The sequence below is a fragment of the Convolutriloba macropyga genome, chromosome 1 (assembly GCF_964194025.1).
Source record: "Convolutriloba macropyga chromosome 1, txConMacr16.3, whole genome shotgun sequence".
NCBI lineage: Eukaryota > Metazoa > Xenacoelomorpha > Acoela > Convolutidae > Convolutriloba > Convolutriloba macropyga.
The window spans coordinates 20,145,038-20,163,411 of NC_134468.1; the positions used below are offsets into that span (position 1 = coordinate 20,145,038).

Below are 18,374 nucleotides of genomic sequence, written 5' to 3' on the forward strand. Positions count from 1 at the left end.
TATTTGGGGGGGGGGGGAATTTCCTACCAGGTTCACTGTTGTTGCACTTTGACCTCCTTCATCGTAATTGTTACAGCTGGGCAGAGTTTCTTTATTAGAGTTTGGGTACTAGATATATTATAGAATTGAATAAATGATAATCAAAATGAAATGAAATTTTAATTGTAGATTGTGAATTGTTAAATCCAAGTGTAAATATTGTACATTAGTTTCAATTCAATTTTTTTCATTGTTAGTTGTGACGCCTTACATGGCACTAGTGAAAATAGCAGATACCAAAGTTTAGACTTTGAGTGCTCTCATGCAAAGTTTGTAGCAATTATATAAGGCCTGTAAGGCAGACCCTAAGAGGGCTCCTTTTACAGCCTTAAGGTATAAAGAGTTAGGGCTACTTATTTCTGCGCGCGAAGTAGGCTTACCTAATTCTCTCAGACTAACCGACTCAGTAAAACGCTGAATGAATACTTCAATTATAATGGCGTATAATATTGTTAACACCGGAATCAAGATATTGAGAATACACATGGCGTGCTCAACTTTAACTACAAGACTGACTGAAGTCAGCCTTACAAGCGCTATATAAAAAGAGAATAGAGTCTTCTCAGTCTCTGATTGGCTGGGGGCGCACATTCAGTTTTTCATCTGCTACAATTTCACTCTAAGGTTTTCAACGAACCAAAAGTGAATGTGAGGCCAACATGCTCAACAAAAAAGTCAAAAGTAGAGAACAATAAGGGTTTTTGATTACACATAATTCTCAAAAATCTCAAAGTAGGAATTTTTTGTTTAAACTTCTAGTTAAAACTTAGCTTCAAATTTTACGGTCAAACTGGTTTTTCGCCGTTGTATTAACCAGAAAATGAAGGTTGAGAAAAAATTGACCATTTGGGTCATTTTGCGTTTTAGGGACATTGTACTTCGGCAGTTTTGTTATCCTTCGTCGATTTTCTGTTGTAAACCGAAATTTTCCTTTTGGATAAAATAAACTTCCTCTTGGATATGCCGACGTTTTCTTTTGATAGCAATGAATTATGAGTAAATTAAATTGACACAGTGTTTCGTAACTGAACACAGTGCCTTCGTATTTTTCTTTTTGCCTTTTCTACTTGTTTTTCTTGTAATTTTCTAATGTGTGGTAGATCTCTAATTTAACAGAGACTTTACCAAATTATCCTTGAAGCAAAGTTACTATAATGTTAGGAAAAATTTTTGTGAACTTTTGTTAAAGCAAAAGCTAAGTAGATCTTTAACCATTTTGCGATGCATCAACAAACAAAATAACTTGTTAGAGAGCATTGAATAATACAAAAATCTGGGACAATGGTGCAATAACTTTTTGGATCCGTTATTTTTTCCTCGCCACTGTTTTTATATTAACATCTGCAAGAAAAGAAGACAAGAGAAGACATTTTTTAAACAATTTAGTGTAGTGTATGTCAATCAATATGTAACGAAATTTTTCTAAGATAAGGACCTCACTTGATTGTTCTCGTTTTGCTCGTTTTGCTTTCTATAGTTTATGCTCTTGGTCAAATTAACAGTATTCAAATATTGCTGAAAACATTTTCAAAATAGCTGCGCAGCCATTCAAAAACTTATAAATGTATGCAATGTTTTTTTCTCTCTTTAAACTTGATTTTATCTGGTTTAACGCCGCAGTTTGCTGAAGTTGATTACTCTAGGTTGGCTTTAGTAATTACTGAATTAGATTTTTTTTTGCTGCGAGTCTATTCATGAGTCTTTCAGCGATGTATTTTGATTTTTTTGTTCACGCATTTCTTCTTACAAGCAAAAGAAATTATTTTAAATCATTTCTCCCTCATAAAGATAAACGTAGGCTCTCTAATTCAAATTTAACTGAGTACTTGCGGTCAGTTTAATTTACGGATACTGGATTACCTTTTTATTGAGAGTTAATTCTTAAGGACTAATTAAATTTGAAGTCCGTTTTTTTGATAACTATAGAATCGTAAGTTTTGCACGAGATAATATCAGGCCTGGTTTCACAAGTTCTTTGGTTTGCTGAGTTTGGTTTTAAGGTTGTCTTTACTATTCTGGGGACCGAAACAATAGAGATCCAAAAGAAGCTACCAAGCCCCTGACCTACCTAACCCATCCTCCCCCGCCTACGTACCCCAACTAATACCTACCCATGCCACCTTAACTACTCCATCCTCCATCAGTCCCCTCCTCTCCCATATACACGCACCGCCAAACAAAAAATTATATATCTTTTCTTTAAAACTATGTCTACTTTTATGAGGCAGTTAGTTTTCAGTTTTCTGTAATTTTTTGACATTTATGAATAAGGTAATGTCTGTTAAGTTTACAATTTATGTTGCACGACTTTTCGGTTATTTCTGGGTATTCTAATAGCATTGCTTTTAATGTAATCTTTCCTAAAGAGCAATTGAGGCTTGATAGTTTTTTCGTCTCAGCAATGATATTTTTTCCTCAAAAGTTGGACAAAGAGCTAAATCCGGAGAGGCTCGTTAAGTTTACAATAAAATTGGTCTGCTCGTTGGTCTGCTCGTCAATAAAATTGCACAGGATACTTTAGCTTATGGTATGAGGGACAGTGTCTTTTGGCGGTTTAGCTTCCCCCTCGCGCCGACCCTCCTGCCCGTCCTTGTATGCCTACCCCACTAGTCAAACCCTCCCCCAATCCAACTCAATCCAACCGTAAACAAACACGGTTGATCACACTGTATATTCCCTCTCCACTCTCACCACCCCCCCCCCCCCGCCGTCAACGAAAGCCTCCGGCCACTAATTAGTGAGGCACCCATCTAAATACACTTTTTTAGTTACCAATCAATTTGCCGGTCGTTAGTAGGTCACATTTGAATAATGTTCAGCTTGAATAGTTTTATTTTAATATAAAGCCAACATGTGGAACCCGTGTTAACTTCGTCGGATTCAAACATAAGAATTGTCGTTTTTCGTCGGCTTTACTTCGCCAAAACCGATCACAGCCTTTACGTTGTTTTCGACAAAAACGACAATAATTAACACTTCCTAAATCAATTACCAGTAGTAAAAGAAAGTGACTAGAACCTCAACGGGGGACGGATATTTTCTGCAATGCACATCTACAACGGGGGTGACACTTCAAACCTCAACGGGGGGACAGTTTTTGTAACGCAGATCTACAACGGGGTGGGACACTTCAAACCTCAACGGGGGGACAGTTTTTGTAACGCACATCTACAACGGGGTGGGACACTTCAAACCTCAAGGGGGGACAGATTTTGTAACGCACATCTACAACGGGGTGGGACACTTCAAACCTCAACGGGGGGACAGTTTTTGTAACGCACATCTACAACGGGGTGGGACACTTCAAACCTCAACGGGGGGACAGTTTTTGTAACGCACATCTACAACGGGGTGGGACACTTCAAACCTCAACGGGGGGACAGTTTTTGTATCGCACATCTACAACGGGGTGGGACACTTCAAACCTCAAGGGGGGACAGTTTTTGTAACGCACATCTACAACGGGTTGGGACACTTCAAACCTCAACAGGGGGACAGATTTTGTAACGCACATCTACAACGGGGTGGGACACTTCAAACCTCAAGGGGGGACAGTTTTTGTAACGCACATCTACAACGGGGTGTGACACTTTGATTTTTTCCAATTTTTTTTCCAAATTTTTCTTTTAAAAATATTTTTTTCAAAATTTTTTTCAGAAATTTTTATTTCAAATTTAAAAAAAAAATTCGGTTTTTTCAAAAATTTTTCAATTTTTTTTTCAAAAAAATTTCTTCAAAAACTTCTTTTTCCAAACTTTTCAAAAATTGAAAAAAAAAAAATCTGGAGCTGCGAGAAGATAAGTTCATGGTTTGAAGGACTATTTTTTTGACGGTTTGCATCCCCCATCCCCCCCCCCTCATTCCATTCTTTAACGCCTCTCTTTTTCACTCCGAACTTTCATCCTCCCTTCGTACCCTTAATGCAACCCAACCATTTTTTTTCTTAAGCTAGCTTTCCTGAGCCTAAACTAGCTACAACTGAACCCAACCACTTGCCAATCTTCCAAAATCAATTCGACCGGCGTTAATCGACTGTATTTTTTGTTTGATAAAATCACCAATGACTTCTATTTTGTTTGGTAAACATTTCTGCAAAACTTTGGCTCTCGATCAATTATTCTATTCGATTGTTTATTCCATTTATTTCACTTTGTTCTTTTTAATGTATACAAGAAACGTATCATCGCATGAAAGGATATACATGCTTTGGTTGATTTGGTGGCATTGTTTATAAAACTAAAAAGCGGAAAAGTAATTTTTGCCTTCATTAAAAATATGTTATCGAGTAACGTTTGTTTTATTTCAAACATGTGTGTCCACTTAATTTTAAATAGTATTGTGCGTTGCCCCGACCCTGAGAATTGCCGGTTCTGTTTTATTTACGCAAGTGGGTGAAAAACTAATACAGTAGGTAAAAATTGGTTTGAAAGGAGTCTCGTTCAGCACGTTTCTTATAAAGAGAGTATTTTGATGAAAAGAATGACACATGATATCTACGGGAAAAGGAGAAAAAGTTTTCAAAAATTTAGTCTAATTCTAAAAAATTAACTGTTTTCTGAAAACTTCTTCAAGAAAAATAGGCGTTTGCTCCAAACTGAAGACTTAAACTCAAAAATATCAAAAAGCTTATCAGTTTTTTTTTCAGAAACGAGCAATTTGATTCAATTCATCAATTTGATATTATTGGTTCTTTCAGAAATATTATTTGCAATCAATACTCGGTTCAAACTGATGAATCTTGATGGCTAGTTTTAGAGTGATGTAATTTGATGTAAAATATTCTCTGCAAGTTCTGAATTATAATGATACCTCCGGAAGTATGATCAATTCTTAGAAAAGGGCAAACACAGACTATACCATTTATGGTATCCCCTGTGAATGTTTTCTGGGAAATTTATAAAAGCTAACCATATTTGTTCAGAATCAGGACCCCGCTATAAATCATGGTGCTTTACTTTTCTCATTGATAATTGGTAAATATAGGGACAGTTTTTGAGTCTTCATCTGACATATCCAAACCACCATCTTGAACTCTGAATCAGATCTTCTCTCTAAATTTTTGATTTCAACTGTAAAAACGTTTTGTTATTATCATTCTTTCCTAATCATATCAATTTTCAAGCTTAATTATAAAAGATTTTATTCCGCCTTCGAAGATTTATATGTCAAAAAGTTACGAACTTAGAAGTTTTCTCAGTCTCAACAAGCTTAAAATTTAAAACTAGTTTTTCCGACAGTCATTATTTTTCTCTGCTTAGTTACTTTATTGGGGACACAAAAAGCGAACCCATAGCTGGCACCACTTACCACTGAGACACGCAAAGATTAGAAAAGAATCTGAAAGGTGCCGAAGGACGAATTTGAGAGGGAAATTGTAGTAATCAAGGAGAAAGCAAACGAACAGTGTTTGGTAATATCTGACACTGACTCTAGATGAAACAGTTTTATGCTGATGGGACAAAATTCAATGGGAGATGACAGCACAAGAGATGAAGCGAACAGCTTGACAATTTTGCAAGAGTTTTCAGGTTTGCAGACGTCCGAGGTTATTATTTGGTGGCGCAGTTCACTCGACTACAACTCAAGGAATCTGAGAAGCTGAACACGTTCTGTATCAGTGGAGAAGAACTGTTCACAAGGTTTTAAATAGCAGAAGTAATCTCAAAAACCCATTTCAACGCTTTCGTGCCCAAGTGTCTGCTAATGGGATTTGAATTTTTTCAGAGTAAAACTTCCACCCTGCAAAAAAGAGAGTCGAGGAAATGGCAGCAAAATTCCCATGGGAGCACAGCACGGAGACTCAACAGACAAAATGGTTCGCTTGCACTAGCTTGCACTGACTTCAAGAAGGGAACATAGTAAGGAAATTGTTTTGCGTGTCGAATTTATAGACCCTTTGCCAAGGACGGCAAGAGGAAGAAAAAACCGGAATACATCAAGTTTGGAGAGAAGTGTCACTTAGAAGAAGCATACAGGAGACAAAGAGAGAGAGAGAGAGAAGGCAGACATGAGTCAGTGGCAATGGCTCCGAGTGGCCAACAATAGACAAAGCGTCCCTGACAGCTCTCATCCAGCGGAACACATCAGGCATGCTAGTGGACAGCGGTCATGCAGACCATCTTTTGACAAACCTTGTTTACCTCTTGGACTTAGTGCACTCTCAGTCAGTAGTCGGAAATCCTAATAAAGAGATTTCAAGGGTGTTGAGAAAAGGCTGCGTGAGGATCAATCTATCCTCAAACCAAGGAGAATTCCTTTGTAAAGTCGAGAATGTTTTGCGTGCGGCTGCTTTTTTTCAATTTTCCTATCAGTCTCAAGATGCAAGGAGTGTGGACAGAGTTTCAATTTTTGAGAAAAAGAACTGTTGCTTGAAACTCTGGAAGAGAAATTGGTTAAAATTAAGTCAAGTCACACAGCGTTTTAGACTTCAAAACGAGTTCCATCAGCATAAAAAATGACATTGCAAGAAAGTGGCACAGGTTAATTGGTCATCTAAATCCAGAGAAATGTACCAGCGACAGTGGCGGAACTTGAAACATTGTGAATTGTGCGCGCATTGGTTGAGAACACAAGTCATTTTTGAAAAACTGGCAGAAGACCAAGCAGAAGAGAATCTCGAGAGAGTTTCCACAGATGTGATTGGATTTTTCAGAGACGAGTCACTGACAGGGTACCAATTCTCTAACTTGTTCGGAGACCCTTACACAAAAATTGTGTTAGTGTTTTTGGTGAACTTAAATAGCGAAGCAATGCGCAGCCTGAATTTGTTTGACCTAAAGGCTGGATACAGCCAGAAAGCTTAGACCAGACAGTACAAGGTAGTTTTTTTGAGCAGTTTCATTTACTGAAAACGCTTATACAGAAAAGGTTAGTTGAAGGATGCATTAGGACATTGCTGGACACGGCAAGATGTTTATTCACTGACTCAAAATAGTTTTGCACGAGATAACATCAGGCCTGGTTTCACAAGTTCTTTGGTTGGGTTTTAAGGTTGTTTTTACTATTCTGGGGACCGAAACAATACAGATCCAAAAGAACTTACCAAACCCCTGACCCACCTAACCCATCCTCCCCCACCCACGTACCCCCACTAATACCTACCCATGCCACCTCAACTATTTGATCCTCCATCAGTTCCCTCCTCTCCCATCTACACGCACCGCCAAACAAAAAATCATATTTCTTTTCTTTAAAACTTTGTCTACTTTTATGAGGCAGTTAGTTTTCAGTTTTTTGTAAATTTTTGATATTTCTGTATATGGTAATGTCTGTTAAGTTTACAACTTATGTTGCACGACTTTTCGGGTATTTCTCGATATTCTAATAGCATTACTTTTAACGTAATCTTTCCTAAAACGCAATTGAGGCTTGATAGTTTTTTCGTCTTAGCAATGATATTTTTTCCTCAAAAGTTGGAGAAAGAGCTAAATCCGGAGAGCATTAGGTTGTTCAGCAGCTTTTTCAGATCCTCAATAATCTCTTGGTCTGCTCGTCAATAAAATTGCACAGGACACTTTAGCTTATGGTATGAGGGACAGTGTCTTTTGGCGGTTTAGCTTCCCCCTCGCGCCGACCCTCCTGCTCGTCCTTGTATGCCTACCCCACTAGTCAAACCCTCCCCCAATCCAACTCAATCCAACCGTAAACAAACACGATTGATCACACTGTATATTCCCTCTCCACTTTCACCACCCCCCCCCCCCCCCGCCGTCAACGAAAGCCTCCGGCCACTAATTAGTGAGGCACCCATCTAAATACACTTTTTTAGTTACCAATCAATTTGCCGGTCGTTAGTAGGTCACATTTGAATAATGTTCAGCTTGAATAGTTTTATTTTAATATAAAGCCAACATGTGAAACCCGTGTTAACTTCGTCGGACTCAAGCATAAGAATTGTCGTTTTTCGTCGGCTTTACTTCGCCAAAACCGATCACAGCCTTTTCGTTGTTTTCAACAAAAAACGACAATAATTAACACTTCCTACATCAATTACCAGTAGTAAAAGAAAGTAGCTAGAACCTCAACGGGGGACGGATATTTTCTGCAATGCACATCTACAACGTGGGTGACACTTCAAACCTCAACGGGGGACGGATATTTTCTGCAATGCACATCTACAACGGGGGTGACACTTCAAACCTCAACGGGGGGACAGTTTTTGTAACGAACATCTACAACGGGGTGGGACACTTCAAACCTCAACGGGGGGACAGTTTTTGTATCGCACATCTACAACGGGGTGGGACACTTCAAACCTCAAGGGGGGACAGTTTTTGTAACGCACATCTACAACGGGTTGGGACATTTCAAACTTCAACGGGGGACAGATTTTGTAACGCACATCTATAACGGGGTGGATACTTCAAACCTCAACGGGGGGACAGTTTTTGTAACGCACATCTACAACGTTGTGGGACACTTCAAACCTCAACGGGGGGACAGTTTCTGTAACGCACATCTACAACGGGGTGTGACACTTTCATTTTTTCCAATTTTTTTCCAAATTTTTCTTTTAAAATTTTTTTTTTCAAAATTTTTTTCAGAAATTTTTATTTCAAATTTTAAAAAAAAATTCGGTTTGTTCAAAAATTTTCCAATTTTTTTTTTCAAAAAAATTTCTTCAAAAACTTCTTTTTCCAAACTTTTCAAAAATTGAAAAAAAAATCTGGAGCTGCGAGAAGACAAGTTCATGGTTTGAAGGACTATTTTTTTGACGGTTTGCATCCCCCATCCCCCCCCCCCTCATTCCATTCTTTAACGCCTCTCTTTTTCACTCCGAACTTTCATCCTCCCTTCGTACCCTTAATGCAACCCAACCATTTTTTTTCTTAAGCTAGCTTTCCTGAGCCTAAACTAGCTACAACTGAACCCAACCACTTGCCAATCTTCCGAAATCAATTCGACCGGCGTTAATCGACTGTATTTTTTGTTTGATAAAATCACCAATGACTTCTATTTTGTTTGGTAAACATTTCTGCAAAACTTTGGCTCTCGATCAATTATTCTATTCGATTGTTTATTCCATTTATTTCACTTTGTTCTTTTTAATGTATACAAGAAACGTATCATCGCATGAAAGGATATACATGCTTTGGTTGATTTGGTGGCATTGTTTATAAAACTAAAAAGCGGAAAAGTAATTTTTGCCTTCATTAAAAATATGTTATCGAGTAACGTTTGTTTTATTTCAAACATGTGTGTCCACTTAATTTTAAATAGTATTGTGCGTTGCCCCGACCCTGAGAATTGCCGGTTCTGTTTTATTTACGCAAGTGGGTGAAAAACTAGTACAGTAGGTAAAAATTGGTTTGAAAGGAGTCTCGTTCAGCACGTTTCTTATAAAGAGAGTATTTTGATGAAAAGAATGACACATGATATCTACGGGAAAAGGAGAAAAGTTTTCAAAAAATTAGTCTAATTCTAAAAGATTAACTGTTTTCTGAAAACTTCTTCAAGAAAAATAGGCGTTTGCTCCAAACTGAAGACTTAAACTCAAAAATATCAAAAAGCTTATCAGTTTTTTTTCAGAAACGAGCAATTTGATTCAAGTCATCAATTTGATATTATTGGTTCTTTCAGAAATATTATTTGCAATCAATGCTCGGTTCAAACTGATGAATCTAGATGGCTAGTTTTAGAGTGATGTAATTTGATGTAAAATATTCTCTGCAAGTTCTGAATTAAAAAGATACCTCCTGAAGTATGATCAATTCTTAGAAAAGAGCAAACGCAGACTATACCATTTATGGTATCCCCTGTGAATGTTTTCTGGGAAATTTATAAAAGCTAACCATATTTGTTCAGAATCAGGACCCCGCTATAAATCATGGTGCTTTACTTTTCTCATTGATAATTGGTAAATATAGGGACAGTTTTTGAGTCTTCATCTGACATATCCAAACCACCATCTTGAACTCTGAATCAGATCTTCTCTCTAAATTTTTGATTTCAACTGTAAAAACGTTTTGTTATTATCATTCTTTCCTAATCATATCAATTTTCAAGCTTAATTATAAAAGATTTTATTCCGCCTTCGAAGATTTATATGTCAAAAAGTTACGAACTTAGAAGTTTTCTCAGTCTCAACAAGCTTAAAATTTAAAACTAGTTTTTCCGACAGTCATTATTTTTCTCTGCTTAGTTACTTTATTGGGGACACAAAAAGCGAACCCATAGCTGGCACCACTTACCACTGAGACACGCAAAGGTTAGAAAAGAATCTGAAAGGTGCCGAAGGACGAATTTGAGAGGGAAATTGTAGTAATCAAGGAGAAAGCAAACGAACAGTGTTTGGTAATATCTGACACTGACTCTAGATGAAACAGTTTTATGCTGATGGGACAAAATTCAATGGGAGATGACAGCACAAGAGATGAAGCGAACAGCTTGACAATTTTGCAAGAGTTTTCAGGTTTGCAGACGTCCGAGGTTATTATTTGGTGGCGCAGTTCACTCGACTACAACTCAAGGAATCTGAGAAGCTGAACACGTTCTGTATCAGTGGAGAAGAACTGTTCACAAGGTTTTAAATAGCAGAAGTAATCTCAAAAACCCATTTCAACGCTTTCGTGCCCAAGTGTCTGCTAATGGGATTTGAATTTTTTCAGAGTAAAACTTCCACCCTGCAAAAAAGAGAGTCGAGGAAATGGCAGCAAAATTCCCATGGGAGCACAGCACGGAGACTCAACAGACAAAATGGTTCGCTTGCACTAGCTTGCACTGACTTCAAGAAGGGAACATAGTAAGGAAATTGTTTTGCGTGTCGAATTTATAGACCCTTTGCCAAGGACGGCAAGAGGAAGAATAAACCGGAATACATCAAGTTTGGAGAGAAGTGTCACTTAGAAGAAGCATACAGGAGACAAAGAGAGAGAGAGAGAAGGCAGACATGAGTCAATTGCAATGGCTCCAATTGGCCAACAATAGACAAAGCGTCCCTGGCAGCTCTCATCCAGCGGAACAAATCAGGCATGCTAGTGGACAGCGGTCATGCAGACCATCTTTTGACAAACCTTGTTTACTTCTTGGACTTAGTGCACTCTCAGTCAGTAGTCGGAAATCCTAATGAAGAGATTCCAAGGGTGTTGAGAAAAGGCTGCGTGAGGATCAATCTATCCTCAAACAAAGGAGAATTCCTTTGTAAAGTCGAGAATGTTTTGCGTGCGGCTGCTTTTTTTCAATTTTCCTATCAGTCTCAAGATGCCGGGAGTGCGGAAATAGTTTCAATTTTTGAGAAAAAGAACTGTTGCTTGAAACTCTGGAAGAGAAATTGGTTAAAATTAAGTCACGTCACACAGCGTTTTAGACTTCAAAACGAGTTCCATCAGCATAAAAAATGACATTGCAAGAAAGTGGCACAGGTTAATTGGTCATCTAAATCCAGAGAAATGTACCAGCGACAGTGGCGGAACTTGAAACATTGTGAATTGTGCGCGCATTGGTTGAGAATACAAGTCAATTTTGAAAAACTGGCAGAAGACCAAGCAGAAGAGACTCTCGAGAGAGTTTCCACAGATGTGATTGGATTTTTCAGAGACGAGTCACTGACAGGGTACCAATTCTCTAACTTGTTTGGAGACCCTTACACAAAAATTGTGTTAGTTTTTTTGGTGAACGTAAATAGCGAAGCAATGCGCAGCCTGAATTTGTTTGACCTAAAGGCTGGGTACAGCCAGAAAGCTTAGACCAGACAGTACAAGGTAGTTTTTTGAGCAGTTTCATTTACTGAAAACGCTTATACAGAACAGGTTAGCTGAAGGATGCAACAGGACATTGCTGGACACGGCAAGATGTTTATTCACTGACTCTGGACTTTCCAAGGTAATGCGGATAGCAGTAATTCTTTATTCAGTAAAAACTAGTAACATGATTGCGGTCCAAGGAGATAAAAATTGCCCAGCAGAATTATTGCGAGGTGCAAAACACAAACATTTAATTAAAAAACTATATACTTTGGTTGTCATGACATCAAGAGGAAGAGAAGGAGAGAGATTTTAACAAACCAACGCCTTGCAAGAAAAGTAGAAGAGAGATGCCCTGCAGAGCTAAATCGATGTACTAAACTGAGTTTTCAATGGTTAAGATCTATCTTTACGTAAACGGTGTGCACGAGGAAGAGAGACAGAGAGGTCAGGAAAAAATATGGCTAAAACTAAGGGTGACAACGGAATCCTCGTTTTGAAACCAAACTCATGCAATTTGATTGCAGTCCAGCATGCGATCAGCATGGAATCTGAAGTGGCATAAGAAACTGAGAAGCCTAACCTAACAGATGGGGTTCAAAACAATTGCAAATTTGGCAACACGCTAGCCTTCAACCAGACAATGGCAAACAAAGAAGCAGGGCACATTGACTACGATACAGTTTGAGTGGCTTGACGTGGAGAGCCTGAACACTCAAGAAAGAACGCCTAAAGGAGAGACTTTGGATATTGAGTAAGAACAATTAGATGAGCGATCTATTGCAACAAAAGCAAGTCAGAGGAACTCAGAGTCCCGAGAGGGCAGTGAGGCAGACGGTTTTCAATCAAACAGACCTTTGGTTAGATTGAAGACGCTCAGCAGCAGGCAGAAAAACAGAGCTCCAAGAAGAGGTACAAGAGCTAATAATTTAGCAATTTGTAGATAACCAATCTTGTTGCCTTTCGATATCGTTATGTGGAATCCATAGCAGTCTATGAAGCAGCACAGGATGTTGATTGAGGCCTGTGGCACTGCGCAATGAATAACAAGATGCTCCATGTCAACAAGACTTGGAATCTAATAAGACCACCAAATAACAAAAATCTAATTCCAAACAAATGGATCTATAAACTGAAATTATTGCCCATTGGTCAAATCGAAAAATGCAAAGCAAGCTATACGGTTAATTGCTTCAAACAAAGTGGAGAACTAAACGATTTCGCGTTTTTTTGCGCATATTGTAAGCCAAATATCATCAAGCTTGCAGTTCAACTATCATCGAAGCAAGGCCATGTGAGACTCTGGTTTGATGTCCGGCTGGTTTTCTTGCATTACTTCCCTAAAAAGCAAGAGTTGTAACTGCATCAGCCGTTTTAATGAATAAACATGGTATTCGACTATATAAATTAATATACGGTCTGAAACAGGCCGCTGACAAGTGGTAAAACGGATTCGGTGAGAAATGATCACAGCTTCATACTGCTCTGTGTAGACGAGGCGTTAGTAGCACCCAGAAGCGTGGAACTGATCGCCGTTGTCAAGACGGCCCTGTCAGCAACTTTTCAAATGGAATCCAGGAGTAACTAAAAAATTTTTGTGAGCCTCAGAGTCAGATCAGAAGCGGTCAAAGTGACAATCGGTCAATGCCTGTGCGTTTCCAAATGATTGATTGCAAACCCTCAAAAACTTCAGTCCATATAAACTCAAATTTTCAGTCAAAACAGACTAGAGACGAAGAAAAGGATCTCTGAATCCTCGGAAGTCCCATGGAATCACTTCGTATTCTGGTAAAACACACTTTGCCAGACATCATTTTCACTGTTTGATCTTTTGTGCATACACATGAATGCTACCACAAATCAACACTGGCAGTATGGAAAATGAATATTACGCTACTAGCCAGGTTCCAAAGCCTATTGTGATATTCTTGACTGTGGAGATACGTATCTGAGCCACAAATCCGGTTAAAGTTTGTAGAGTGGGATTCGAGGTGCGAATCCAAGCTTTTACTAATTTGTGGGATTACCATTTTTAGTTTGTTTTAGCAATTGAGCTGCAAATACAACCGTATTTTATCTGTCGTGAAAATCCTCATCGAAGACAATAGGATTCTTCTTATTGGAAAACAGAGTAGAATAAAAGCAACTGAATTATATGATGAAAGTTGAGAGAATGACAGGATGATGAAAGTGGGTTATGTGAACAACTGAAAACTTGACTTATTAGTCGGAGGTAAACTTAAAATAGGTGAAAACTGACTTTTGATTAGGCAAGGACAAACTTAAACAGAATTGGTATTTAAATGAAATAATTTGAACTTAATAAGGTACAACCGTACCACACCTATATTTAATAAAAAAGCTAATGATATTTATGTGTGAAAGTGAAGCCGACCGTTCTAGCAGTAAACACGACAGCATTTCATCAATGGCCTATTCTTTCGATCCCAACAGACATGGCGCAGCACTCGGCTAGGTTGTCAAACGCAAGCAACAAATTTTCTTTTTCCCCTTAGGTTCAGATTAATAGGCCATGGAAGCTGCTAGAAGACAATTTTATCGTTAGCAGGGCAATTACAGTAGCACACCTCATTGCATTGCCTTTAACTGTGACCTTTTTTTCCCCGACTTCATCCTCGCTTTGTACCCCTGGTTCAGTAACATCTTTTTTTGTCCTCTCGGTGACTTGTCTCAATAAATAACACATGGTGATAAGTAAACAACGTTTTGAAAACTTCAAGCTATTTCTAAAATATTAGTTATTTTGTGAAGGCATCATGAAGTTTTTTTAGACTTTAAATCAAAACTCAAATCCCAAACATCGTTTAAAATATCGGAAAAGTCTACCAGTTTATTCTGACACAGGCAAAACGATTCAAGTCACTGATTTGATATAAATGAATCGTCAATCTGAGGAAGGATCTTATGAGTTCAAACTGATCAATATAGCTGGCTACTATAAGAGTTAAATTAAATCTTCTCAGCAAGTATGGAAATCTAATGATACATCGGAAAATTTGAAGGAATATATTGACAATTGCAAATGGAGACTATTTATTTTATTACGTTCCAAATATTTCTTGAAAATTTTTGAAATTAAAACATATTTGGTTTTATTTAGGACTCCTGCTCAAAATCATTGTGATGAGATTTTTATCTTGATTTTTCTCACTGAAAATGAGTTTTTGTACAGGCAGTTATTGAGCCGTTTTCAAACCAAAAAAAATCGCCATCTTGATCTACTAAGCCGATCTCTCCTGTAAATTTCTAATTTCTGCTGTAAAAATCATTTTGTTATTCTCTAATTCTCGAATGATTCAATTTTCTTGCTTAGTTTAAAGCGTTTTGATGCAGTCTCCGAAAATTCTTATATCAACAAGCAAAACGCAAACAAATTCAACCTTCAATTCAAAATTCAATCATATTATACAATGAAGAAAGCGATTTTTTATTGCTCCATATGAGATTTCACTTGCTCCAATCAAGATCCCGCTAATTAATGGAGACTAATACTTTTAAATTCATTGGATTCAAACAAAGTTTTTCAGTGTTTTACAAAGATTACTATGATTATCTAAAAATGTAATTTTTTTCTTCAAAAGATACTGTAATACTGCAATTCATCTCTATCAGAAATCTGGTTCATGTTTTCTTTCAGCTGAGTCAATCTGTCAATTATAGAAACATCGAAAACGAGTCATCAGTAGATTTTGCAATTTTTCTAAAGTTTTCGATACGTTTTTCCTCTATCTTAATCGAAGTTAGCTCACCAAAAACTAAAATAATCGATGAGATATATTATTAGGATGTTTGAAGTCATTAAAAAGCAACTTTGAGACAATCAGCAATGAAACAGAATATTGCTGCTTTTTATCCCATACATAATTGTTTTTGGTCAAAACCATAATAACTGGTCGTTAATTACAATTTCTACTCGCTGGATCATAATCTGGCAACCCAAGCTATACCCGGTTATCCACAGTAATTCTGCTTTTATGCGGAAAAAATGCACCAGCTAGCCGTATTTTTGCCAGTCTCTCTATTTTCAACTGCTGATAAATTGGCAGTGTAATAGAATGTTAGAAGTTTTATGAAAAAATGCAACTGGGAAAATATTTCTGCTGTCTTTGCACGAGCACTAAATATCGAGTTATCCGAATTTCAATGGACAGTGGTCTGATTTTGCATTAACGTATCAATCTGCTAAAATTAAAACTTAATTTTTCCACGCAAAATTAAAAAAAAACACCGACACGTGAGTTCATAGTTTTCCTTGACAGAGCCCCTGCGCCAAGTATAAAAACTCACATAAAATACATTTTGTTTGCGAATAACTCATGAAGATTTTATTATTCAAAGGATTGAAAATTCAGAGCCTTTCATTCCAGAACCAGAAAATGATTACTTGACCTGCAAAGATTTTTGATCTTTTTGAGAAGCGTGCGCCTGTAGTTGGACAGTATCGCCAGTTGCTGTCAGGAAAATTTGCCCAATTCCATACTACCAAAAGCCATTTTACCCAATGTCATTATACCCAACCTGCCATTTCACCCAATGCCATTTCGCCTGATGCCAAATTTAATTTATCCTATTGTTAAAACTACCAGAAAGACTATTTAACCGACTATATAATTAGATGGCCCGTGGGACTTGATATGAAACAATCACAACCGAACCTCGAATAATTGAATGAAAGGATCAAAGAGCATTGGATAAGTTGGCATTGGGTAAAATGGCACTGGCTAAAATGGAATTTGGTAAATTTCATGTAACCCGATAGTTTTATGTTATGAATTACATACAATAGGTAATTTTAACTATTCGTTTCATTTTTTGTGCCTGTATTAAATTTTTCATTTCTTGGCAAATGGCTGTTTTAGCCTATCTTTTTACCGCGGAAAACTGTGTCAATTGTGTAAATGCTAGCCTGCAAAATGTTCTAATACCCTATTAGTAGTTTGAAGGACTGTTTATTCAATTTTTTATCGTGTAGGTTTGCTTTAATTTCTACGCAATTAATATCTCTTTGGGTTTTGAGTAAAACAGTGACGTGAGAATTTATATTTGAAATAGGAAAAGCTGGAAATTTACTCAAACTAATTTTATTGGTGGTTTTTTTCACGTACGCTTGAGATGTGTTAGCTAATAAGTTAAAGTAAGTTAAGATATTTTTCAGCTTGTATATGCTGAAACGTTCACTGACATATTTGTTCCGTCTGACGTTCAGCGAAATTGCATCCGCTTTTGAATAGGTCTGTTTGAGATTATCCCAAAAAATGAGATATTTTTCACAGACATACAGAATCTTCATGTATACATGCCTTTATATCTTTTAAACAAATAAAAAACATTCTGGAATTGAAGGAACCATGTACGGTTTTGCCAAAAAACCGAAGACGGCTTTAATCATAATGGTGTCCGTACTTGTATAACAAAATACTTCATTTTAGATTTATACGCTATTTACTCCAATCAGTTTAATTTGATGTGCAACTCCAGTCAAAAATTATTTCACAAGTGAGGTGTTCACCCCTGAATTAATTCACTAGTGAAATGTTTTAAATTGAACACTAATTTTAATGTCTGTTCCTATCTTCACGTGTCAGCTATCACATTCCTAGCGTGAAAAAAATTAAGTTTAGGGTATTTAGGTATGATAATGGCAGTAAATTTTACAGAGCATAAAGTTAGGGGTATTGAGCTATCAAATGAAGAATGTTATTGAAGATAAAACGGAGAAGCAATTATGGAAAAATATGATCAGATCTCACAAGTTACCACTTGTGCTTAGAGTTCTTTTTTCTCCTGCTTTTGTTTCGTATTCACAGATTTATCAGCACTTGCCGCAATTTGTGGAGCTTGATCGTCACTCATTCGAAATGGATCAATTGTGTCTACAATTTTTCTGTAGAATTCGCGATCGTGTTCATTCGACGTGTACTGTAGGAACAAATGCCCGAGGGCCTCCAGTGGAATTTTGGGTTTCTCTTCTTTGTCGTCACCAACCAGTCCAACACTGTAGGCCGCGTTCCAAAAGAAACCATTATTGTCGCCTTTGGCGGACTCTTCGAATTTCTGAAGTGAGAAATTGACTTTTGAGTGTGAATAGTACAGATTCATTCGATCGACCTTGTCTTGATCTTTGTAGTGTCTAACTAGAACTTGTAATTTGGACAGCATGCATTTTTGACTGTCTTCAAGGTCACAGTCGATTCTGTTGGATGTCTCGGTTGAGGTCGCGTAGAGTAGTGTGCGCATTGATGCCTTTTCTTCCTCTGTCCAGGGTCCACTCTTGAATTTTTCTTCAAGGTAGTTGAGATACTCCTTCTTCTCAATTCCCTCCGCAGCTGTGAATGTCCCTCCGGTGTTGAGACTTTTAAGGAAGATCTGCTGGCTGCCCGTGACCATTCCTGGGTGAGCGATATTGCTAGCAATTTCAATTTTAAATGAAAAACTAAACCTTAAAGACAAAAAAACCAGTCAAAATATACCAAATACTTTAATCTGTTTTCCGTAATATTATTTAGCATAATAATGTGTAAAGGGGTAATTTATAATATAATAAAGTATATTTTCTAAGCGGGACCAGTTCATTTGTACATGACTCGAGGGCAGTGGCCTCTAACCAGATTATTGAACCGAAAGATTAAATAG

At 37.4% G+C, this 18,374-nt stretch overlaps 2 protein-coding genes across 2 annotated transcripts in view; both read right to left on the bottom strand.

The window, feature by feature from the left end:
• LOC142336170 (ERO1-like protein beta) overlaps positions 1–18,374 on the bottom strand; it is a 459,014-nt gene that overhangs the window by 311,277 nt on the left and 129,363 nt on the right. The window lies entirely within an intron of this gene.
• Positions 17,358–18,374, bottom strand: part of LOC142346853 (uncharacterized) — a 69,995-nt gene continuing 68,978 nt past the window's right edge. Inside the window, exon 4 of the mRNA XM_075398893.1 lies at positions 17,358–18,130. Coding sequence (XP_075255008.1) covers positions 17,508–18,130 — 623 coding nt within the window. The 3' untranslated portion in view covers positions 17,358–17,507. The remainder of the gene's footprint in view (positions 18,131–18,374) is intronic.